Source organism: Pteropus vampyrus, unplaced genomic scaffold (assembly GCF_000151845.1).
Source record: "Pteropus vampyrus isolate Shadow unplaced genomic scaffold, Pvam_2.0 Scaffold516, whole genome shotgun sequence".
Lineage (NCBI taxonomy): Eukaryota > Metazoa > Chordata > Mammalia > Chiroptera > Pteropodidae > Pteropus > Pteropus vampyrus.
Genome location: NW_011889297.1, coordinates 517493 through 542261, shown reverse-complemented (window position 1 = coordinate 542261; position 24769 = coordinate 517493). Strand labels below are relative to the sequence as shown.

At 39.6% G+C, this 24769-nt stretch overlaps 1 protein-coding gene across 4 annotated transcripts in view; it reads left to right on the top strand.

Moving 5' to 3' along the window:
- Positions 1 to 20477: 20477 nt before the first annotated feature.
- The window catches only part of ARHGEF9 (Cdc42 guanine nucleotide exchange factor 9), a 153294-nt gene continuing 149002 nt past the window's right edge, over positions 20478 to 24769 (top strand). For 2 of the 4 annotated variants that reach the window (XM_023525014.1, XM_011383361.2), the window contains exon 1: positions 20478 to 21263. Coding sequence is in view for 2 of the 4 variants with exons in the window: in XM_023525012.1 (XP_023380780.1) it covers positions 21262 to 21270 (9 nt within the window). In the remaining 2 variants the exon portion in view is untranslated. Of the gene's footprint in view, positions 21275 to 24769 lie in introns of all 4 variants that reach the window. The other 2 variants (XM_023525012.1, XM_023525013.1) reach the window with 2 other exon arrangements.

Below are 24769 nucleotides of genomic sequence, written 5' to 3'. Positions count from 1 at the left end.
TGATGAGAAGAGCTTCTTTTTAAGATCCCCTTGCTCTGAGAAGTTTTCTTATTTTACTGGTGTGTGTGTGTGTGTGTGTGTGTGTGTGTGTGTGTGTGTGTGTAAACATGACCAGTTCTGCAAGTGATTAAGCTATTCAGTAATAAAAACCAGGAAATAGGAGATATTTTGTCAAAGGACCTGCCTGACATACCAGGGAAGTGACATTTAAGTTGAGTCAGCTGTGTAAAGATTTGGGGAAAGATCCTATGAATTTGGATTACAATAAAATAAAGAAATCCACAGTGAGGCTGGTGGGGAGTTTGGGGGCAGGGGCAGGGGTAGCCTGTGCAAAAGCTTGAGGGTTAGAAAGAAGGCCAGTGTGACTGGAGCACAGGGAGAGAGGGGGCGAGTGAGATGATAAGAAGGCAGAGAGTCAGGCAGGGGCAGCTCACATAGGACCGTGTAGGCCCAGGTTGCTTGTAGGCCCAGGGAGGTTGTGTATCGGTTATACTCAAAGGTAGTATGGTTCAGTGGTTAATAACACAGACTCTGGAACCATACTGCCTAGGTTCAAATTATGGTTCTACCACTTGTTAATTTTGTGACTTTGGACATGTTACCTAACCTTTCTGTGCCACAGTTATGCCCTCTGAAAATTGGGGATAATAATGGTACTATTCATAATGTTATTGTGAGGATTAAGTGAGTTAACATGCTCACAGTGTGCATGACAGTTCTAGGCAAGCGTTATTTATTCTAAGTACAATAGGAAGCATTTGAAGCAGTGGAATGATGAGGTCTGCTTTGTGATCTGAGAAGTTGACTTTTGCAGACTCTATAAAGCAGGGGTCTCCAATCCCCAGGCCATGGATTGGTACTGGTCAGTGGCCTGTTAAGATCCTGGCCACACAGCAAGAGGTGAGTGGCAAGCGAGCGAAGCTTTATCTGCATTTGTAGCCGCTCCCCAGCACTAGCATCACTGCCTCAGCTCCACCTCAGATCATCAGGCATTAGATTCTTATAGGAGCACTGGTCCCTGGTGCCAAAAAGGTTGGATACCACTGCTATAGAAATGGATTGAGGATGGTGAAACTGAAAATGGTAAGCTCAGTTGAGAAGCCTTCACTGACATGAAGTCAGTGGAGTTCAGAAGAGGACGGCAGATTTGTACTTGATTTTGGAGATAGAAACAATGGTAATCACTGCTGAATTGATTGAGATAGATGTAAGACAGGGAAGAAATAAAGAAGATGATCCCTAGGTTTCCGGCTCTGCCACTCACTATGTGACTTTGGGCAAGGGACTTAACTATTCTAATCTTCAGTTTCTTTATGTATTAGTCAGGGTTCTCCATAGAAACAGTATCAACAGAATGCGTATATATCTATATCTATATTATCAATCTATCCAGAGAGAGAGAGATTTAAGGAATTGGCTCATGTGATCGTGGAGGTGCAAGTCCAAAATCTGCAGGGTAAGCCAGCAACCTGGGAAGAGTTGCAGTCTTAGTCCAAAAGCAGTATCCTGGAAGAATTCCTTCTTGCTCAGGGGGAGGTCAGTCTTTGTTCTATTAGGACCTTCAACTGATTATGTGAGGCCTACCCACATCATGGAGTACAGTCTGCTTTACTCAAAGTCCACTGATTTAAATGTTAATCTCATCCAAAAAAAAATACCTTCATGGAAATATCCAGAATAATGTTTGACCAAATATCTGGGCATTGTATTCCAGACAAGTTGAAACATAAAATTAACCATCACACGTTAACTATGGAACTGGAATAATAGCAGTACCTGGTCACTAGTACTATTGTGAAGATGAAATGATTTAATCTATATAAAGCACTTGGTACAGTATCTTGCGCATAGCAAGGGCTCAATTAATGGTAGCCTTTATTATTTTAATAGAATAATAATCCCTCACATTTGTTCAGTATTTTGCATTTTCAAAGCACCTTCACACACATGAATTCACATAAGCCTCACACTGTTGTTTTGTACTTTAAAGGTGGGGAAACTAAGGCTTGGATAGATGAAATATATTCTCCACAAACCTATCTCCAGAGCCAGGATGAGAAGTAGATCTGTAACTCCAAAGTAGCTTTTGCTTGCCAGAAGTGGATGTTTGCCTATTCTCCTTCATTCTAGAAGTGAGAGGCACCAGTAATAAGATTATGAGTGCAGTAAGGCTTGAGGATAAATAGCTAACATTTACCAAGCCAGCATTTATTTTGTGCCAGGTACTGTTCTAAGTGTTTTGCATGTGTATCTAATTTAATTTTTCCAACAATCCTATGAGGTAAGCATAATTCTTCAGTGGAGGAAATTGCCAGGTAAGTTGTATAAAAGAGAGGGACCTTCAGGCCATGTACTGAGAATTTAAATGACTTTCACTCCTTCCTTCTTCACTATACATTCCAGAGATGGTGAAAACTCAAGAAGCTCTTTGAGTGTGAGACACATGTATTTGGGTGTGTAAAGGGTAATGGGGCCTGACAGAGTGCTTTGTGTACAAAGCAGGCACTCTGAATATTTGTGGAACGGATGAGTGAGCTAATAAAGGAGGTGAACCCCAGGCTGCCTGTAGCCATCATGCCTGGAACTGGACTCCTAAAGGGCAGAGGCATTTTCAGTAAACTTTATCTTTGGCCTGGGTAAGATTTCCCTGAACCAGCCAGGCAGTGAAGTGAGGTGACAGGCTGAAATGGGAAGCTTCAGAAGACCTTCCTGAGAAAATTACTTAACTCCCCTGGATGTCAGTTTACTCATATGCGAAATGGGCCACCTCCTCTCTCTCTCTCTCTCTCTCTCTCTCTCTCTCTCTCTCTCTCTCTCCACACACACACACGCACACACACACAAACACACCCCACATATATTTACTCATTCACTTATTCAATAATATTTACGGTGAACAAAGCAGATAAAAATTCTGTCCTCATGGAATAGATTTTCTAGTAAGGAGGATACATGCTAAGCATACGATTAAATAAAATGTATAGTATGTTAGTTCTAAGTACTAAGGAGAAAAAAATACAGTAGGAAAGAAGGATAAGAAGTATGTGTGTGGGTAGTTAAAACTTTAGATTCCTATTTCCTTCCACACTTCCCTCACGAGGTTGCCATGAGGTTGAAATGTGATAAAAGGCCACAGTATTTAGGAAGCTGTGAAGTTCTATTTAAATATAAGCTGTAGTTATTCTTGGGGGGATAATTTTCTCTTGGTCCTTATTTGCCATTCCCTTCTCCATCATCAGTATAGCAAGAGTTCTTGTCTGGAGAAAAGGAAACTCAGGTTCTAGGCCTGGCCCTGGCAAGACAAGTTTCTTAAAATCCCAAATGTATAGAACTTTACAGATCTAAAGCACTTTTCCCAGAACTGGGTCTTCTGGCTCTTAATCCTTTGTTCTTTCTCATTCTCCCATGAAGTGGTGAGAGTTGGGGTAGGTCACCTTTCTTCTCAGAAGTAAAGTGTTCCCTTTCTGTAAAATGGGAATAATTACACCTTACTTCTTGCCAGCCTTCTTGGTCTGTTGTGAGGTGTAAACCAGATAATGGGGATAAAAGGGTTTTATATGTCATAAAATGAACCTGTAAGGGTCTGGTTTCTGGGATATGGAGACATGGTATTCTTGCTTAAGCAAATTGTTTTATTCTTTGTAAATTGTTTGTAGGTTTAGAGTGGGGAGAGTTGAGTCTTCAGAGGCTGAGTGCCACTTCCTCTACTTTCTGAGAAGCTGCTAAGAATAGTGGGATTATCACTGAGCCTCAGCACTTCCTCAAAACAGGAACAATTTCTCAGAAACACTTGGCATCTCACGATGGAGTAGCAACCCCCGGTGTGTGGCCCCTTTTGGCCACTCTCCTTTAAAAAGGTGGCAATCAGGACTCATCTCCTGACATTGAATACCCAGATGATTCATGGCCTTTAAAGATTTCCACTTGCCCCTTAGATACAATCTAACTTGCAATGCTGTAGGTGGGAGTGAGGAGCCTCGAATAGGTAGAATCTTCATTTAGTATCTACCCCCAACCTTTTCTACTGTAACAATTCTTCACATCCTAACCAAAAATTTCTTGTTACACAGAGCACTTTGAAATCCATTATCTCATCATCTCTTTGGTAGTTATTATTTTTTTTTCTATTTATACATAAGCAAACTGAGGCTCAGAGAGTATATGATTTGCCTAAAGTTAAGGGTAGAGATAGTACTCAAACCCTTAAATAATAGTAATTGTTGACATTTATTGAACATTAAGATGTGCCAGACATTGTTCTAAGTGTTTTACATGTATTCACTCATTAAAACTTCACCAACAACCTTATGAATCTCCTTGTTTTGCAGATGAGGAGACTAGGGTACTGAGTGTCTGGGGCTTGCTCAAACTGAAGGGCAGAGTGAGTACCAGGGCATGATATCATTCACCACATTTTAAAGATGAGAAAAATGAGGCTCAAAGACATTAAGCAACTTGCTCAAGGTCACACAACTAGCAATTGGCAGAACTAAGGTTGAATCTCAGCAGGCTGTCCCTAGTGCTTATGTTCTCAACTATCAAGCTATACTGCTTCTAAGTGAAGGGCTCTTCCTAGATTGATTAACTGAAGCATAGCATATTTAACAATTTTTTAAATTTAATATTTGAATAGAACATAATTCACATAGTTAAAAAAATCAAACCATAAAAATATATACAGAAATGTTCTCTATCTACCCAGGTCCCCTCATTAGAGGTTACCAACTGTATAGCTTTTAATGTGTCCTTCCAGAGTTCTTTATGCAGATATAAGCAAATACAAAAATATTTTATTTCCCTTATTTTTACTCTCCAAAAGCACACATTTTACATGCTATTCTGTATCTTTCTATTTTTCACATAATGTATCTTTGAGATATCTCCCTATCTGTCTCCAGAGAGCTTTGGCAGTCTCACTTGGGCCCTCACATATCTCTATAAGCCCCCATCCATCTGCATGTCCTGCACATACATCTCTTCTTTACCAGTCTTTGGTGGTGTCCAACTCTCTCTTTATTATATCTTCATTCTGAGCCTCGTTGCCAGACTACCTTGGATATCTATAGAAAATACAGTTCCTAAATCAATTCCTTATTCTCCCTCTGACACATAATCCACCATCTTACAAACTTCCCAGTTGAACTAACCTCCTTCTCTCTTATTGCAGTTTCAAATTATTCTTATCATCTGCCTATCTACCTAGCAACCTACCTGCTTATCTATGTAATGTTTGTGGAGCATTTATTATGAACAAAACTCCATGCTTAATTCGATGACTAGTTTTTAATTTGATGATGATTATTCAGTTGTTTACAGTTTAAATTAAGCCTATAAATAAATAAATAAATAAATCTGGACATGAGGGCCAGAGTGGGAAGCTGGTTGAATGAGTCATGAGGTCCAAGAATGAAACTATCCAGAAAATTAGGCTCCAAAACTGAACAGTGGGTCTGATACTGAGGGAAGCATTCACTGCCCATGCCATTTTTGAATTGATTCTTGATTGGGTTTGGTTTCCCTGGAAAGATTCTGAGCCTGATAGGAAAGCATTGAACTTCCCTTGAAAGGGCTTTTAGATCCTTGCTGCTCTTTCCAACCAGTCCTTCTATCCTGTGAAGAGGCAGGTTGTCTGGCCGACTAGATTACTTTAAATAGAACTGATATAAGTCCCCCCTCAAAAACAAAAAGAAAAGAAGAAAAGAAATAAGCCTGAGATAGACTCAGGAAAAGGAACAGGAGGAAACTGCTGTTCCTGGGTATTTATTCAGATATGTATTTGATTGTTGGCCACAGGAGGGCGGTATAGGCAGTGTTTCTTGAAGGAGGCTCCTGGGTGGTGATTTAGAGTGGTGTCTTTGCCAAGAGAGGACAGAAAACCAAAGAGGTCCTGAAATTCTCAGCCTATAATTTGAAACTTTTAGTACTTTTTGAAGGAGTTCTGACTAATGAAGGCCTTTGGGGGAGGGCGGACAAGTTTGGTATTCATAGGCTGCAGCAGAACCTATTTTCCATGACACATTTCCTCTACCTCCTACATTGTGATTCAGCAGGGCTATGCCTTGGTCTTCATTCATTCACTCATTCATTCATTTAGTTATTCAGTCATTAAAAAAAATATTTATTGAATGCCGAGCACTGTTTTAGGTGCTGGAGATATAGCAATGAAAAAAAATAGTCTCTGCCTTCATAGAGCTTGCAATTTATAAAGGGAGACAATAAACTAATAAATAAATAATTACATGACATTTCAGATAGGGATTGGGCTAGAGGAAAGCAAGATAATAAAATAGAGAGTGATGAGTTGGTGAAATTTTAGCGAGGGTGGTCAGGGAAAGACTCCTTTTGAGAAGATGAACGAGCTAAACTTGTAAATAACTAGGAGAAAAGTCTTTAGGCTTAACCAAATTCTTAACCCTAAAAACCACATGTGCAACCTTATTCTTTAACTTAAGCTAATTACTCATTACATGTTCCTTAGGGTACCTTACTTGGGACCAGCTCCATTCCTTCCCACACCTTTGACAAGATTGGTGAAGATTTAAATCAATCAATGATATATTTTAAGCTACAATTAAAAACAAGTCATAGCTTTTTGAGCTTTAAGTAAGTTAAGAGACTTGTTGGAAGTCACACAACTACCAAGAAGCAGAGGCTGAACCTATATCTGAAAGTTTTAACTTCTCATCGACTGTTCTTTTCACTTTGCCATGAGCTTCTCAAGGCATTTTAGGGGCACAATGGCACATGTGAGCATCAACTATTTTAGGTAAGCATGAGCTCATAGTAGTTCTTTCTGAGGACCAGTGTTGAGGATAAGGAAGGTGGCATTCCAACTCTACTCCTCCTTGTCGCTCCCACCTAGATATGTGTTCTGAGGGATGTGGACAAACTAACAAGCAACCAGCCTGGGGAGGGCACTGCAAACCATGCCACAAGTGAAGAGCTTAAAGAAATAGTCATGTTTATCCTGGAAAAAAGTGTGTGTGTGTGTGTGTGTGTGTGTGTGTGTGTGTGTGCGCGCGCACGCGCGCATGTGTAGAAGGTGTACAGGAGGAATCAAAGTTTGAAACCATGATAGATGTCTTCAAATATTTAAGAAGGCTATTGCTTAGAAGAACTTGGCTTTTTTTCAATGGCCCAGAGGATAGTGTTCTAACAAATGGGTGGAAATCATAGAATAGTGAATTTCAGCGCAAAATGAATAATGGTTTTGGAAGCTTCAGAATGAACTTCCTGAAACTGAAAATACTCCAGGGGTTGCTGGAAAAAACTCATTAGGGATAAAGGAAGAAAATGTTGGGCTTTGGAAACAGATCTCAGTTTAAATTCTGCTACTGCTATATCTTACCTGTATGGATATGAGAAATAATGCAAACACTCTGATTCTTAGTTTCTTACTCTTTAAAATATCAATAACAATTATTTCTTTTCAGGTTTTTAGAGAGAATTCAATAAAATAATATGTTGAAAGGCCTATCAGCATGTGTACCCAAAGTAGGTGTTTCCTCTTCCCTTTCCTACTCTACATATGAGAGAGATTTCTACATAGGAAGGTTGAGAGGAAATGACCCTTTTCCCATTGGGAGTATGAAATTCTATGATTTATTCTGTAATTATCGACAACTTTATTCATTATCTGATTGTGCTTTGGACCTTCAGTGCATGACACTGAAATTATGCATGTTCGTCACTATCTTCCTCACTAGACTATAAGCTTCCTGAGAGCCTCTCTGTATCCCTTAGCTCTCAGAGTAAGTGCTTATTGAATTTAAGTGATTGTGGAGGAATGACACTCTGTGCTGAATAATTGAGCTGACAAAGAGTTCATGACCTCTGGGAGCTGATTCTTAAATAGAGCTGACATGCATGAATGTGCAAGAGCATGTAGTCATATCAGTAACCAAGACAAAGAACAGATAGGATTCAATATCTTCAGAATGCCTGTGGCAAGCATCAGGGGTTATCAATTGCTGGGATGGGTGTTGGAGTGCAAATAAATGAGTGGCATTGGGAGTCAGCACAAAATGTGGAACTTTCCTTGGGTGCAATTCCTGGCAGAAGTGGGACTTTGAAAGCTGTCTGAACCAAAAGAAGAAAGGTAAAACCAGGCATTGGCTTTTCCCTGAAAGACGGCAAAGCGTTAAGGCCTATGCATCATACACCTGAGAGGCTACTAGAACTTAGGTCAAAACATTGAAACAGTTTATTCCTGTGACCTAGGTGACATTATGTCAGATCTATTGGAAGATGGCACATGTGTCACCTAGTGGCATTTATATAGTACAGTGTTTAAGAGCATAGGCTCTAGAGCTAGACTGTTTGGGTTTGTTTGCATCTGGGCTCTACCACTGACTAGCCATATGACCTTGGGCAAGTTATTTAAGCACTGTGCCTCAGTTCCCTCATATATAAAATAAGGACAATAATAGTATCTTCCTTATAGGGTTGTTGTGAGGATTAAAAGAGTTAATATATGTAAAGGACTTAAAATAGTGCCTAGCACAGACTAAACACTTTATAAGTATTTATTATTATTATTATTATTATTATTATTATTATTATTATTATATCATCATCATCATCATCATCATCATCATCATCATCATCATCATCTAATGAGAGGCCTGAGAAATATGCGGGGTGCTTATAGTAATTTCAGTGTGAGTTTGGGAGATTTATATTCCAGACCATCTCATGAAGTGATTAGCTCCTCAGCAGTGGAAGAAGTGGTGATAACATTTGGCTCAAAGGACTGAAGAACTTTCCACCAACTGAGATTGTCCCAAAGACAAATGGGCTGTCTTAGGAGAATGGAATCTCTCCATCATTATGCATGTTGGAGCTGAGACTGGATAATTACTTGGTGGGGATGTTGCAGAAGGAATTGAAGGATGGAATTGGGCTTTTGCTATACTAAGAGATTCTCTGATACTTGAATCCTTGTCAGCAGAAGGGCTGACTCTGGGATGGAGGTCCTGCTGCTTGAAATGTGGATAATGCATCTAATATTTCTGAAATGAGCTGAGTTGAATGGTCACCTCATTCAGAAAGCTAACCACACATGGACAGGGCTGGTATCTAGAGTCCAAAATCTCTCAAAAGTACTTTTGGTTTCTGCTCTGCCAGCAATTAGCTGTGTAATCTTGGGCAATTTGCTTCCATTCTCTGGGCCTAAGTTTCCTAATTTGGAACATGAAGATTTAGACTAGATTTTTCTCTGAGGTCTCATCAGCTCTTGCCTTTTATGTTTGGAAGATATGATTCTCTAAGTGGAAACAAAGGGATGAAGGAGACATTCATGCATTCACCGGAGGCTTATAAAACACCTACTAAATGTTAGTCACTGTGTTGAGCATGAGGGGAGAAAGCAGTGAACAAGACAAGTGTGATGTCTGCCCTCTTAGCTCCACAGTCCAGTGTAGTATGCAAACAAAAATAACATTGCAATACAGTTTAATAAGTGTTCCTAGAGGGTTAAATACAGGGTCCTGTGGGAGAAGAATATGGTCCAGAATATTTTTGATGGAAAAACATCAAGAAAAGCCTTCTGGAGGAGGTGGCACCTGAGCTGGGCTTTAAGGTGAGGGCTGGGGAAGGATAGCGACAGTTAAATAGGTCCTGAGACAAGAGAATCTGGTGGGTTATAAGAACTAAGTTCTGTTTATCTGGAGAATAAAGAATGAGAGGGCATTGGTGAGAGCTGAGGATAGAGAGGCCAATGGACACAAGATTGACAAGGCTTTGTATGCCATGCCACAGAATTTGCCTTAAATTCAGTGGGGAACCATGGAAAGTGTTTGAACAGACGAGTTATATAAGTCAGGGTTCAGCTGCAGAAATTAAATCACTCTAGTTATTTTCAGCAGAAAGAGTTTTTAATACAGAAAATCAGGTGCTTCCAAAATTAGTGGAAGGGCTGGTAGAGCGAGCTTCAGGCTGGGCCTCCAGGAATGACTCCCAGAACACCAACAGGGGAGTTGTTTTCTCTGCAACAAGCAGGAAGGTGAGGTATCAAGGGCTTTGGGAATACTCCACCTTATCTGTGATCTAAAGATCAGGAATCTACCACTCCCTTAACTATTGACTAGAGTATCATCATGCCTGCCGGATTCTAAATGACAAAGACATATATTCCACTCTCTGCTGACCCAAATACACAAAACCAATGACTAGACACTAGGGCCTATGGAAAGGTAACATGGATGCAGAAAACCCTAAAATCTCTACCACTGTGCATGCCAATAGAAGCAGCAGAAATGTGGCTTCTGTATCACTTCCTTCTAAATATTGTACATGTGCATATGATTGGTAGAAATAAATCATGTCCAGAACACTGGATGCAAAAGAGTCTGAGAAATGACAGGTCACTGTGTAGTTCTTTTTAGTTTTAGCTTTTCAGCAATATAGGAAGGCATGCTATAGGGAGAGTGCTATGGTTCCTGACCAACCAATGTATAGTGGCCAACATAGGATTGGCGAGAGCAGAACTGCTTTTGACAGAGATAATTTTGGCAGGAGAGTAGAGGATGAATTGGGGAGAGAGAGCCGCAGAGACCAAATAATGAAAGGTAATAGATCAGAGATGATGAGGAACTGATTAAAGGTATTGGCAGTAGGAAGATAGAGGAAAGACACATGAGAGAGATATTAAGGAGGAAGAGAATCATAAGGACTTGGAGACTGGTTGGCTCACAGTAAGGGGAAGGAGAGGCAAGACTTATATAGTTCTGTGTACAACTTTCCTAAGAGAAAGAGAACTCAGGGGAAGGAGAAAGATGGCAGGAATGGGAGATTAATTCAATTTTGGTCTTACTAAGTTTGAGGATTGTGTGAGATATTCAGGAGGATAGATCTAGAAGGCAATTAGAGATTCATCTCTGGATTTTGAGAGAAGAGAGTTATCTGGGGGTCATAAGCAGTCAAAAGCTCCATGCAGATAAGAGCCTATATCTGTTTTGTTCCTCATAATTTTGTCTAGTAACTTTGTTGAAAGGAGGTGCATCAGTATGTAATGTAGGTGGTAATTCAAGTCTTGGGAATGCATGGGTCCATTATTTAGGGAAAGGGTGGAATGAGAAGAGGACTGAGATTAGAAGAACCCTGAGAAATCATGACCTTAATGACTGAAAGAAGAAAAACCTAGGCAGGAAGTAAAGATTATATAACCAGACAGGTCATGTGAATGCCTGTCAAAAGGAGCATTTCAGGAAGGAGAAAGGCATCAATGGAGTCAAGTGGGAGAGAAGTCAGGTAAGATAAAATGGAAAATTGGCCATGAGATTTAGCAACAAGTTGGTCATTGGTTTATAGTCACAAGAAGTTCCAGTTACCTATGGCATAGTGGGGGCAAAAGACAGGCTGCAGTTGGTCGAAGGGTTGGTGGAGACAGAATAAGATTGCACTTTTAAAGGCAAGAAGAAAGATTCTAGTTGCTTACATTATGTACCATCCTGATCACCAGTATCTGTCTCAACATAAACTAGTTAAGTGGTTTTTAAACTATTTTAACCATTACCTATTATAAGAAATACATTTTACCTTTACAACCTAGCAATTTTATGTTTATGTAAAACTAAAAAAAAAAAAAAAAAAACTTCATTAAATAGTATTTACCCTAACTATATGGACATTTCATATAAATGGAATCATATAAAAGCCTTTTGAGTGAGGTCAGAAACATGGTGAGTGAGAGATGTCCCAAGATCTATCCCCTTGTAACAACAATAAGATGAACATCTAAAAACAACAAAAAACACCCAAGCTGCACACCAGCATGTCTGTGTGTGGGATCTGCTCATAAGAGCTACCACAAATCAGAACCCTGGGAGTTGGGCAGTAGACTGGTAGAAACAAAGAAGCTGCCTCTCGCAGCCGGAGCTCCCTGCAGGAGGAAGGTAAAGGGAGAAGGTGTGGCAGGTTCTCTGAAGAGCCCCACCTGAAAGAGATGTGAGCTCCACACAGTGGCAGTGCCCAGGGATCAGGGCAGAAAACAAAGAAGTGCGGACGGCAGAGAAGCAACAGCAGATTACCAGCTGCGATTGCAAAAACGCGAGGCTAAACCTCAGTCTCCATCCCACAATGCAGAGTACCCCACTCCTCATGTCCTCCAAAATCGAACACCGCAGAGCTCCAGGGTAATATGAGCAAACGCTACCGAAACTGTCCCTAACTCTGACAGGGACTGAGACTGAGGGTAGTGAGTATGATTATTTGTAAGGAAAAAAAAAGACATTTTTAAGACTTCACATAAAGCAGGGATCAAAGAGGCTTAGACACCACCTACGAGAAACCAAAAGAAAAACACCTTCTTTGCAACAGGCTATAGAGAGACCTTTATATAATAAATCTTCTTTCTGGAAAAAGAGTAGAATACACTTCCATTAATGCCCAGGTGGAGAAATAGTCCATTAAACACCATGAACAACCAAAGTGACAAGGCAGCTCAGAAAGAAAGAGAAAAATGTCCAGAAAATAAGCTTAAAGACATAGAAATATGTAACTTAAATGACAGAGAATTCAGGATGGTACTTCTGAAAAAACTCTGTGAGATCTGAAACGAGTCATATCAAGAACTCCAGGAATTGAAAAAACAACTAGATCAGCAGAATGGGTTTTTTAGCAGGGAGACTGAACCCACTAAAAGAACCAAATAGAACTTCTGGAGATGCAGAGCACACTGTGAGAGATGAAAAATGAAATAGCAAGCTTGGTAAATAGAGTTGACCAAATGCAGGAAAGAATCAGTGACATTGAAGACAGAAATCTAGAAATAAATCAGAAGGAAGAAGAGAGAAACCAAAGAATGAAAAAGAAGGAAAGAACTAGCTGATACCATCAGGAGAGGAAATGGGCATTTTCGAAGGGGAGGAAAAAGAGCAGGGATTAGAAAGCATTTTCAGACAAATAGTTGACGAGAATTTCCCAAATCTAAGGAAATAGCTGGAGCTTGGAATTCAAGAAGTCAACAGAACACCCAATTATCTCAACCCTAAAAGGCCTTCTCCAACCCACATATTAAAATTATCAAAAATCAATGGCAAAGAAAGAATTTTCGGGGCAGCCAGGGAAAAGAAGACAGTAATCTATTAGATTATTGTCAGACTTCTCAGCAGAAACCTTACAAGCCAAAAAGGAGTGGAATCAAGTATTTAAACTATTAAATGAAAGGAATTACCAGCCAAGAATAATGTATTCAGCAAAGCTCTCCTTTAGATATGAAGGAGAAATAAAGACCTTTCTAGACATACAAAAATTGAGGGAATTCTCCAATACAAGGCCTGCATTACAGGAAATATTGAGAGGGGATAGCTCACGTAAAAGAAAATGACAAAAAAAAAATACATAACTATGGGTAAGATGACCCCAGACAGATAGAGGCAGAGGACTGTAACTCTTATTAAGAACAGGGCATTGTAAGCTTAAACAATAAGAATAAATTTGCTATTGCAAGATTCTAATGAATGTTCAGCATACATATGGACAAATTGAGACAATAACAGAAAAGGGGAGGATTCAAAGATCTGAATTCATGAAGGGGAATGGAGATAAGGCACATGCAGTAGAAAATGGACTACTATATATAAATAACTAAACTTTACATATTCATAAGGTAACCACATGCCAAAGATTCAGAACTGAAGTATATAACATAAACAAGAAGAACCAGAGAGAAAACCCACAATATTGAACCAACAACAACACCAAAAAAAAAAAAAAACACAAAAAACAAAAAACAAACAAACAAACGAAAAACCAGACACACAAGGACAAGGAAGTAATGGAAACACTGAGCTACTAGAAAGCAAACAAAATAGTTACAGGAAAACCTCATATTCTAGTAATTACCCTAAATGTAAAAGGACAGAATTCACCAATATAAAAGCACAGAATTGTAGACTGGATCAGAACCCAACCATATACTGCCTCGAGGAGCCACATCTCAGTTCCAAAGACAAATGTAGAAGCGAAGTGAAAGGATGGAAAATGATATTTCAAGTAATTGGCATTCAGAGAAAATCGGGCAGAGTGGTACTAATATCGGATGAAATAGACTTCAAAATAAAAAAGTTAAAGAAAGATACTGAGGGACACTTCATAATGATAAATGGATTCGCTCACCAAGAAGACTTAACACATTAATATGTATGTTCCCAGTTAGAGAGCCCCAAAATATATAAAGCAGTTACTAACAGAACTAAAGAGAGAATCAGACCAAAACATTATCATAGTAGGGGACCTTATACCCCACTGTTGGATAGGGACAGACCATCCAAACAGAAGATCAATAAGGAAATAACATCCTTAAATGACACATTAGACCAACTGGACATAACTGATATTTAAAGAGCCTTTCATCCCAAAACAGTTGCTCATACATTCTTCTCTAGTGCACATGGAACATTTTCAAGGATTGACCACATACTGGGACATAGAAATAGCCTCAACAAATATAAAAGGATTAAAATCATACCACTATATTTTCTGATCATAATGCTTTGAACTAGAGATCAACTGTAAAAAGAGAGAAGAATAAATACATGGAGATGAAATAACATGCTACTGAAGAATGACTGGGTCAGAGAAGAAATAAAAAGAGAGATCAAGTGATAAATAGAAACAAAAGATAATGATAGTACAACATATCAAAACTTTTGAGACGTGGCAAAAGTGGTCATAAGAGGAAAGTTCATAGCATTACAGGCCTATCTCAAAAATCAAGAACAAGCCCAAATGAAAAACATCATGCTTCATATTAAAAACCTAGAAAAGGAAAAATAAATGAAGCTTAAATTCAGCAGAAGGAAAGAAATAATTAAAATTAGAGCAGAATTAAATGACACTGAAAACAAAACAAACAACAACAACAAAAAAATAGAAGACATAAATGTAACAAAGACGTGGTTCTTTGAGAAGATTAATAAAATTGACAAACCCCTGGCTAGACTCACTAAGGAAAAAAGAGAAATGGCACATATAAAATCAGGGATGAAAGAGGAGAAATTACGACAGATACCTCAGAAATAAAAAGGATCATACAAGAATACTATGAAAGAGTATATAACACCAAATTTAATAACCTAGAAGAAATGGACAAGTACTTAGAAAGATACAGCCTTCCTAGGCTGAATCAAAAAGAACTGGAAAATCTAAATAGACCTATCAGCAGTATGGAAATTGAAACAACCATCAAAAACCTACCAAAATGTAAAAGTTCAGGACCAGATGGCTTCACTGGTGAACTCTACCAAACATTCAAAGAAGATTTAATACCTATTCTCCTCAAACTCTTCTAAAAAATCGAAGAGGAGGCAATACTTCCCAACTCATTTTATGAGGACAATATTACTCTGATAATAAACCTGGTAAAGATAACGCACACAAAAAGAGAACTACAGACCAATATCTCTTGTGAACACAAATGCGAAAATTCTAAGTAAGATACTGGCGAACTGAATACAGCAACATATTAAAAAGATTATACATCATGATCAAGTGGGCTTCATCCCATGGGCACAGGGATGGTTCAACATATGCAAATCAATTAATATGATACACCACAAAAACAACTTAAAAAATAAGAATCATATGATCATATCAATAGATGCAGAAAAAGCCTTCAACAAGACACAGCACCCATTTATGATCTAAACACTTAACAAAATCTATAGAAGGAAAGTACCTTAACATAATAAAGGCCATCTGCGACAAACCCTCAGCCAACATTATATTTAATGGTGAAAAACTAATAACCCTTCTTCTGAGATCAGGAACAAGACAAGGCTGTCCACTATCGCCACTGTTATTCAATATAAGACTGGAGGTCCTAGCGAGTGCAATCAGGCAAGAGAAAGGTATAAAAGGCATCCAAATAGGAAACAAAGAAGTCAAACTATCACTATTTGTAGATGACATAATTCTCTATATAGAAAACCCTAAAGACTTCACAAGAACATTACTAGAAATAATAAGCGAATACAGTAACATTTCTGGATACAAAATCAATGTTCAAAAACCCATAGCGTTCCTATACTCTAATAATGAATTGTCAGAAAAAGAAGTGGGATAAACAATTCCTTTTGCAACTGCCACAAAAAGAATAAAATACCTAGGAATAAAATTAACAAAACACGCGAAGGATCTATATGATGAAAACTGTAAGATCCTATTAAAAGTAATTAAAGAAGATACAAAGAAATGGAAAGATAATCTGTGTTTTTGGATTAGAAGAATCAACATAGTTAAAATGATCTTATTAGCTACAGCATTATATAGATTTTATGCATTTAATAGATTTAATGAAACAGAACAAAAAATCATTAGATCTGTATGGAAGCACAGAGCACTCGAATCACCAAAACCATCCTAAGAAAAATGAACAAGTCTGGAGGCATCACTCTGCTCGACTTCAAATTATACTATAAAGTGACTATAATCAAAATGGCATGCTATTGGCAGGAAAACAGACACACAGACCAGTGGAACAAATCGGGAGTCCAGAAGTAAACCATGTTTATATAGGCAAATAATTTTTGACAAAAGAGCCAAAAACATACAGTGGAGAAAGGAAAGCCTTTTCAATAAACGGTGCTGGAAAAACTGGAAAGAAACTGGCAAAAGGATGAAACTAGACTGTTGTCTATCACCACACACCAAAATGAACTCAAAGTGGATTAAGGACCTGAAACATTAAAATGCGTAAAAGAAAACATAGGACCTTGAACTTAAAGAGGATTTTATGAATTTGACCTCAAAAGCAAGGGAATTAAAAGCAAAAAATAATGAATGGTACTACATCAAACTAAAAACCTTCTGCACAGCAAATGGGACCATCAACAAGGTAAAGAGACAACCATCTGAATGGGAAAATATATTTGCAAGCAATGCCTCTAATAAAAGCCTAATATCCAAAATATACAAAGAACTCATACAACTCAATAACAACAAAAAAACAAACAATCCAATTCAAAAATGGGCAGAGGACCTGAACAGACACTTCTCCCAAGAAGACATACAAATGGCCAACAAACATATGAAAAGATGTTCAACTTCACTAGCTATGAGGGAAATGTAAATCAAAAACACAATGAGATACCATTTCACACCTGTTAGAATAGTTATAACCAGGACAAGTAATAACAATTGTTGAAGAGGATGCAGAAATAAAGGAACCCTCATGCACTGCTGGTGGCACTGCAAATTGGTAAAGCCACTATGGAAAACAGTATGGAGGTTCCTCAAAAAACTAAGAATTGGTCTACCATATGATCCAGCAATCCCTCTGCCAAAGTCTTGAAAACTCATATGTGAAAAGTTATTTGCATACCGATGTTCATAGCAGCATTATTCATGGTGGCCAGGACATGGAAGCAACCAAAGTGTGGTACAGTAGATGATTGGATAAAGAAGCGGTGGCACATATATACAATGGAATATCCGCCATAAGAAGAGATGAAATACTGCCATGCTAAGTGAAATAAGCCAGACAGAAAAAGTTGAAAACCACATGATATCACTTATACGTTGGATGTAAACCTTAAAGCAACAAAGGAATAGGACAAATAAGTGGAAACTCATGGACATGGACAATAGACTAGTGGTTACCAGAAGGTAGAGAGGAGGGGCAATAAGGGAGGGAGGAGTTAGATGTGGTAAAATGGGTCAAATATGTGGTAACAGAAAGAAATCTTACTATGGGCAGTGAACACACAATGCGATATATATATATGCCTTACTGTTGAAGTGCACGCCTGAAACTTATTGGATTTTGTTAACCAATGTCACAGTAATAAAAATGAAAATAAAAAATAAAATAAAAGCCTTTTATATCTTGCTTCTTTCACTTAACATAATATTTTCAAAGTTCCCTTATGTTGTAGCATGTAACAGTACTCCATTCTTTTTTATGGCTGAATAAAATTCCATTGTACAGATATACCACATTTTATTTATCCATTCATCAGTTGATGGACATTTGATTTGTTTCTATCTTTTGGCTATTGTGAATAATGCTTTTATGATCATTTGTGTACAATTTTTTGCATGGACATGATTTCATTTCCTTTTAGGTATATACCTAGGAGTGGACTTGTTAGATGAAATGGTAACTCTGTTTTGTTTTTTAAGGAACTTCCAGACGTTTTCCAAAGTAGCTTCATCATTTTACATTCCTACCAACAGTGTTATGAAGGCTCTATTTTTTTCACATCCTCCCCAACACTTGTTATTATCTAGCTTTTTTATTATAGCCATCCAAGTGGGTGTAAAGTGGTATTTCATTACTAATAACACAGTAGTAAATATCCTGCATTTGCATTTGTATTTTTCTGCATTTGATTTGCATTTTCCTGATGGCTAATATGTTGAGCATTTTTTCTGTGCTTGCTTACCATTTCTTTGGAGAAATATTATTCAGCTCCTTTGTCAATTTAATTCGGTTATTTTCTTTTTATAATTAAGTGGTAAGAATTCTTAATACATTCTAGATACAAGTCTCTTATCAGATATATAATTTCCAAATATTTTCTTCCATTCTGTTGGGTCTCTTTTCATAGTCTTGATATTGTCCTCTGACGTACAATAGTTTTTAACATCGATGAAATCCAATTTATTTATTGTCGCTTGTGTTTTTCATGTCATATCTAAGAAACCATTGCCAAATCTAAAGTCACAAAAATTTACACCAATTTCCATTTTGTTAAACTTTGCCACATTATCACATCTGAACTATTAATAGTAATTTTTAATGTAATCAGATATTTGGTTTGTTCAAATTTCTAGTTGTCTCATAAATGTCACAAATATGTGTGTGTGCACACATGCATGCACATGCACAAGTTTCATCTGAGTCAATTTCCCTTTTTTCTTCCTACTTGCTAAAAATCAGGGTTGTTGGTTCTGTACTTTTTTATAGTCTGTGTTCCCATATTGCCATTTAACATGTTTTTCTATCCTCTGTGCATTTCTATTAATTGGATCTGGAAACTTGATTCAGGGTTTTTTGTTTGTGTTTGGGCAGGAATCATTCACAGGTGGTTTATGAGCCAAAACTTTTAAAGTGGGTACTTTCTTGGGTTTCATTCCATCTTGTAGGGCCAGGGACCATTTTGTTTATGGCCTGCATTCATTCAGAATTTCCAGTCATCTAGTTAAGATGGATTTCTAAAGAATAGAAAGCAATTCTCATTCCTCTTAGAATCTGTAGTATGGTAGGAGTTCCAGAACTTAATTTGTTTTTATCCCTGGCTAATCCAGTTTCTTCTCCCTCTCCGCCAATATCTATGTTCACGTTTACTGTCTCGGAATGTAAGAGTAAGAAGGGCCCTTACGTTACGTATCTTCTGTATAAAGGAGGACTGAGTTTTTGAGGGCCCAGGAGGCTGCTGAAATTATATGTACTTTTCTGAGGTGAGAATTCAGAGGTTTCAAAGAATTTTCAGATAGGGCTAATACCTCATGTGACAGAAGAGAGATGGAGGTCAGAGAGGGAAAAGGCATTTCCCATAAGTCATATAACAAGCTCCAAGTAGTACTGAGAGTAAATCTAAAAATTCTGATCTCTAGACCACGACCTTTTCTTTAGCTCCAGACAGGGTCACAAACACAGAGCAGGGCAGTGATTACAAGCAAATTACAAGTTTTGTGGAAGCTTGTCTTTCATAGTATCCCACATGCTAGGAAATTGCAAGCTGTAGTAGTTTAACCATAGGTAAGAAGGGAAATCTGACTTGCAATACAAGGATATCAGAGAAAGCCAAATAGAATTGGATTGTGAATAATTTGTAGTGTATCCTTGTGGTTCTGTCCACAGTACCAGTTTGTTGAATATATATAGCTAATTGTGAGTTGCCTGTAAACACACAGTAGCCAAAGGCACTTTTGGCCCAGGATCTAAAGTGGGTGCCAAGGCATACCTTTTCCTCATGTATATATCCCTTTTATTCCATTCTTTTTCGTCCTCCTCATCCTTTTTCCCTTCCTGTCCCCCACCGTGCTCTTCATTTTAACACTTGTCTCTCTCCTTCCCATCTTTCCTTCTCCCCCCATCCCCGGCTTCCAATGGTCTTACCCTTGTTCCCTCCTCGTTCTCTCCTCCCTCTCTCCTTGCCACTCTCTCTCCCCTCCGCCCCCTTTTGTCTGCTCCATCCCTCTCACCCAGTCCTTTCCCTCCCAGCCTCCCCCTCTTCCAACAGAGCCCTCAACCCACCCCCAACAAGCTCTCCACCCCCACACCAGAACTGGCAGCTGGTGGCTCCCGCTAGTCAGAATGGAGAGAGCCAGCTTAGGAAGCCTTGGGCCCTCTAATTGGCTGCTTCTTCTAGCACGCCAGAACAAGTCCCGCCCTCCTGCGAGGAAACGCGCCGCTGCGGCACCTGCTATTGGCCGGCGGGTCTGTCAGAGGCTGAGGCTGCGCCTCACGCAGGCGCCTGCTGTCGCTCGGTGAATAAAAACGCAGCCTACGGGATGGGGGGTGGGGAGAGGAGAGGGAGAGAACCAGCAAGGCAGGGTTGGACCTAGTAGCTGACAGCTGGAAGCCCCGCGAAGCGAGCTAGAGAGCGAAGTAGAGGGAGTAGCGGAGACAGGAACTGACCGGTAGCCAGGCAGGCAGACGGACGCACGCCGGGACAGACAAACTGAGCAGGCGCTGGAGAACCTCGAATTGGTTCCTCCCGCCTTTCCCTTTGAAAGCCAGGATTTTGCCTTTTCCGTGGCGCCCGAGAGATAATGCTGGACTCTGCCGACTTCAGCGCAAGCTAAGATTTCTCAGCTAGGGAAGAAAGATCAGCTCAATCCTGAGAAGGGGGAAAGCAAGCTCCCCTGTCCCCATTCCCCCTCCCCCCCCATACCAAACTCGGGCGCCAAACCCAGCCCTTCCCTAACCACCCGACTTCCTCCTCCCCTTTCTAGCATGGTGGCTGTATGGACAGTCTGACAGAACAGAGACTGACATCTCCCAATCTGCCGGCCCCCCATCTGGAACACTACAGTGTTCTGCATTGCACCATGACCCTGGATGTGCAAACCGTAGTCGTTTTTGCCGTGATTGTAGTTCTCCTGCTTGTCAATGTCATACTCATGTTTTTCCTGGGAACGCGTTGAATGGAGTCCAGCCACCTGAGCTGTTACTAACTCTCGCTTTGATTTCATCCAGAAAACCACCGAGAAAAAAAAAATCAAGAGAGAGACAGGGAAAGAGAGGGAGAGAAAGAGCAAGCTTTCTTAGGGGGGAAAGCGTTTTGAGCTTCAACATGGCCTCGCTGTGATATGTATGACGTTGGTATATTATCTCTCCCTAAATCTTTTGTTATGTCTTGTCTTTTAAGTATGATTGTGAGTATAGTTGCTTATTGCCTGAGTAAAATTGTTGATAAATGCTTTCTATTTAAGTGTGCATGTGTGTGTGCATTCGCCATTTATGCGATGTTCACAGAGCAAATTCTGTGTCCTTAAACAGTGGCTTTGCTGTTTGTGGTGTCTTGTCAACTCATTTTCTTGAAAACTACCTTTAAATTCCATCAGAGAATTTTAGTCAAAATGTCGTTCGTGCCATCAGGAGTGCATTTGGGTTTGTTTGGGGGCAGGGGGCTTGTGGGAAGAGCGTGATGGATTTTTGGCATCTTAGGAAAGACAGTCTTGCACTGGATGTTTAGAGGGAAAAAATGGATAGAAGGAATGAATTTAGGGGAAATGATTCTTTGGTCTAACGAGAAGGAAGAATTTGAGAAGTGATATGGTGAGGTACATACATTGAGCTGGCAGTTGGTGATTATCTTGAATCTCGATTTGCTGTCCAGAGTTCACAGTTTCCAATTTGGGAAGAAGCCACCTTTAAAACATTTCTTAAAACATTGAATGCCAATTTCTTTGTAATCATGTAATGGAACATAAAAGCATTTTCTGGTCTTTATGAATTGGCAATAGAAGACATTGATGAGTTCGTATTGGATTTATTTTCCTTTAGACTACCCCTGGATTTGAGTTTGGAGATTTTCTCTGTGTCCTCCAAAAAAATCAACAAAAGCCAGCTCTTTACCCACCATGGGAATAATAGTATTTGAATATGCCTCTTTTGATAATCTCATTTGCAGTGATGTACTTGAACTACATTTTAAATAGAACTTGCTTGTGCTAATGAGAAAGTGGTGGTTTTTGTTTGCTTACTTGTGTGTTCTTTAAGATCGGAGGTCTCTCTAATTGAAAGATTCCCATAACAAAATGAAAGTATGTATCTTGCTAAGTAAAGTTTTGAGCACCCCACCACCACCCCAATAAGTCTGGATGGAATGGGATGAGAGTTCAGAAAACATGAACTAGAAACAACATTCCAATTTGACATATATTTGCATGTCTGTATCAGATGGTAGTGGTGATGATTGCTGTTATTATTGCTATTGTTATTTTTATATTTTTCCACTAAGCTCTTGGCAAAGGGGGGGTGGGGTGGGGTGGGGGTGGCCGCGATGTCTCTGACGCCAGTGTGCATAATACTTGTTTTTCTCCCTTTCCCCACCCACTGATATAGGCAGGTCTTCCTCATTCCATTGCTTACCTGACTTGAAATAGTTCCATTTCAGGCTCATGTAGCAATGAATCAGGGTTCATACACATCCACACACTTGTCCCCCCTACACCCATGTGGGCGGCTGCTCATGTGTGATGTGCAAATTTGCTGTCATTGTGCTGTCAACTTCCATATCCTGTTCAATCTCTCTGGAACTGGTTATGAAGGGAGAGGGGCCATGAAGGGGGCTCTTGAAATTGTCCTGACCTCAGGACCCAGAGAATATTATTTAATGGCGTCAGAAGAGGTTTTGAGTTTTGAAGTATGCTCTTGTTAGCTTGGTGTGGGTGAGAAGCTAATTTTTTATTCCATTGGTACCATGGTGTAAGCATGATCTGGGCCGTTTGCTGCCATTGGTTTTTATTTACTCTTTGGTCCCTTTGTGGGGATCCCCTGGGTTGAACTTAGAACTTGTTTCTTTGCAAAGAGAATCTATTGAGACCTCCCCCTACCCATCCTTATCTCCAGCAGTATTATCTAAAAAAAAAAAAAAGCTTATATTTTGACTGGGCACTTTGTTTTGAGACAGCATTGAAGACTGAGGAAAGACTCTAGGCTGGGCACTAAAGACCTGGGTTCTCTCTGTTCAGTGGCTGTTTGACCTTGGGCATTTTTTTTTCTTCCTCAGTGAGTTTGAGGTTCTCTGTAACGTTGGCATTTAGGGATAGTTAGAATAGGTGACCTCCAAGTTCTTGGATTTTGTAATTTAGGTTGTCCATAGGCACTTGAAATCAGAGGGGGACAAACTGTAAAGACAAGTGAAAAGGAAAATGAAATGCTAATCATGGGGTGATGAGAGGTGGGAGGGATATCTGGAATATCTGGTTGCTGCTATCTGGAGAAACTTAAGTTTTACCTAAGAGATTTTTCACCTATCTCTGTGGGAAGAAAACTACTACAACAATGGAATGTTTTTTGATTTTTTTAACTCCTAAGGGGAGAAGGGTTCTCTAAAGCTGGTCTTTGAGCCAGGTTTATGACGAAGTGGTGTCATGAAATACCACATCCTTCATGACTGGGTGCCTGGCAAGCCTTTGGCAGAAAGCCTTTGGGAACGTATGTGTGTAGGTTGTGTGACAGTATGTTTGTGGGTGTGTGTGCACACCCTTCTCTGTGTAGGGGGTGAGGGTGGGTGGGTCTATACTCCTAAATGTGGGTGGGGGTTGGTTGTGCTAGGAATGAAGAAAAACAGAAGGTCATGCATTGAATATCACAGTTCTGAATGGCCTCCTTTTGCTAGAGGCTGTAAGGATTTGACTGGTGCTATGATGGATGGGTATTCCCCCTACCAGTCCTCCCACCTACCCCATAAACCCTCAGGCTAAAGGGGTAGCTTGAATGAGCCCTTCCATCAGTAATTTAGCTAGCAAAATGGGTAAGCATTTTTCAGATTAAATTTCTAGGCAAATAACAGAATGTTGCTAGTCAGATGGCAGGCCATCGTAGAGCAGCTAAAAGGGAGTTCGGGGAATAGAGAACCAAAGTTGGCAGTGTGACTTTTACTTGTGTGAATCCTAAAGGTTTGGCATTTCTCCTTCAGACTTGTGAGGGTATGCAAAATAAAAAAAAAAAAAAAAGAAAAGTGGGAGAAAATGAAAAATGCAGCAATAGGAGTAGAATCCTCTGCATTTTGACTTCTTCAATTTTTTTTCTTACCTCTTCTGCCTCTTTATCTTCTCCCCTTCTCTCTTTCCACTGTTGTCTGAAAAAGCCTCCTCCCCTCTCTGTAAGTGGATAGATAAGAAAGAACATAGAGGGCTTTTCCTCTCTGATTTGTCCCAACTTTTCCTAACGAAGTTCCTCATTCCTCTTTCCCCTCTCTGACCCCTTTGGGTAGGAGATACCTTTTGCTACTTAGAGGAGTAAAATTCCAGCTCAGGAATTTTGGCTTCCAACTACCCACTAGGGGATGCAAGAAAATGCCCTCAAACAATGTCCTAGCAACCCATGCATAACTCAGCTTCTGCTGAGCTCTAGGGCCCACCCTTTAAAGGTCCAGGCACCAAGGCCTCTGGAGAAAGGGGGCTTGAGCCCAGCAAGTCTCAGAGGGATGCTTTGAGGGAGAGGACAAAGAAAAAGCAAGATCTTCATTGCCTGCAAATGCTTAGGAAACATGTCCACAGAAGGCATAGAGAGCCTAGCCTTGTCCCAGCCATGGGGCTGTTTATTGGAAGGCTCCTGGGTTAAAATTCCTCTTCAGTCACTGCCTTC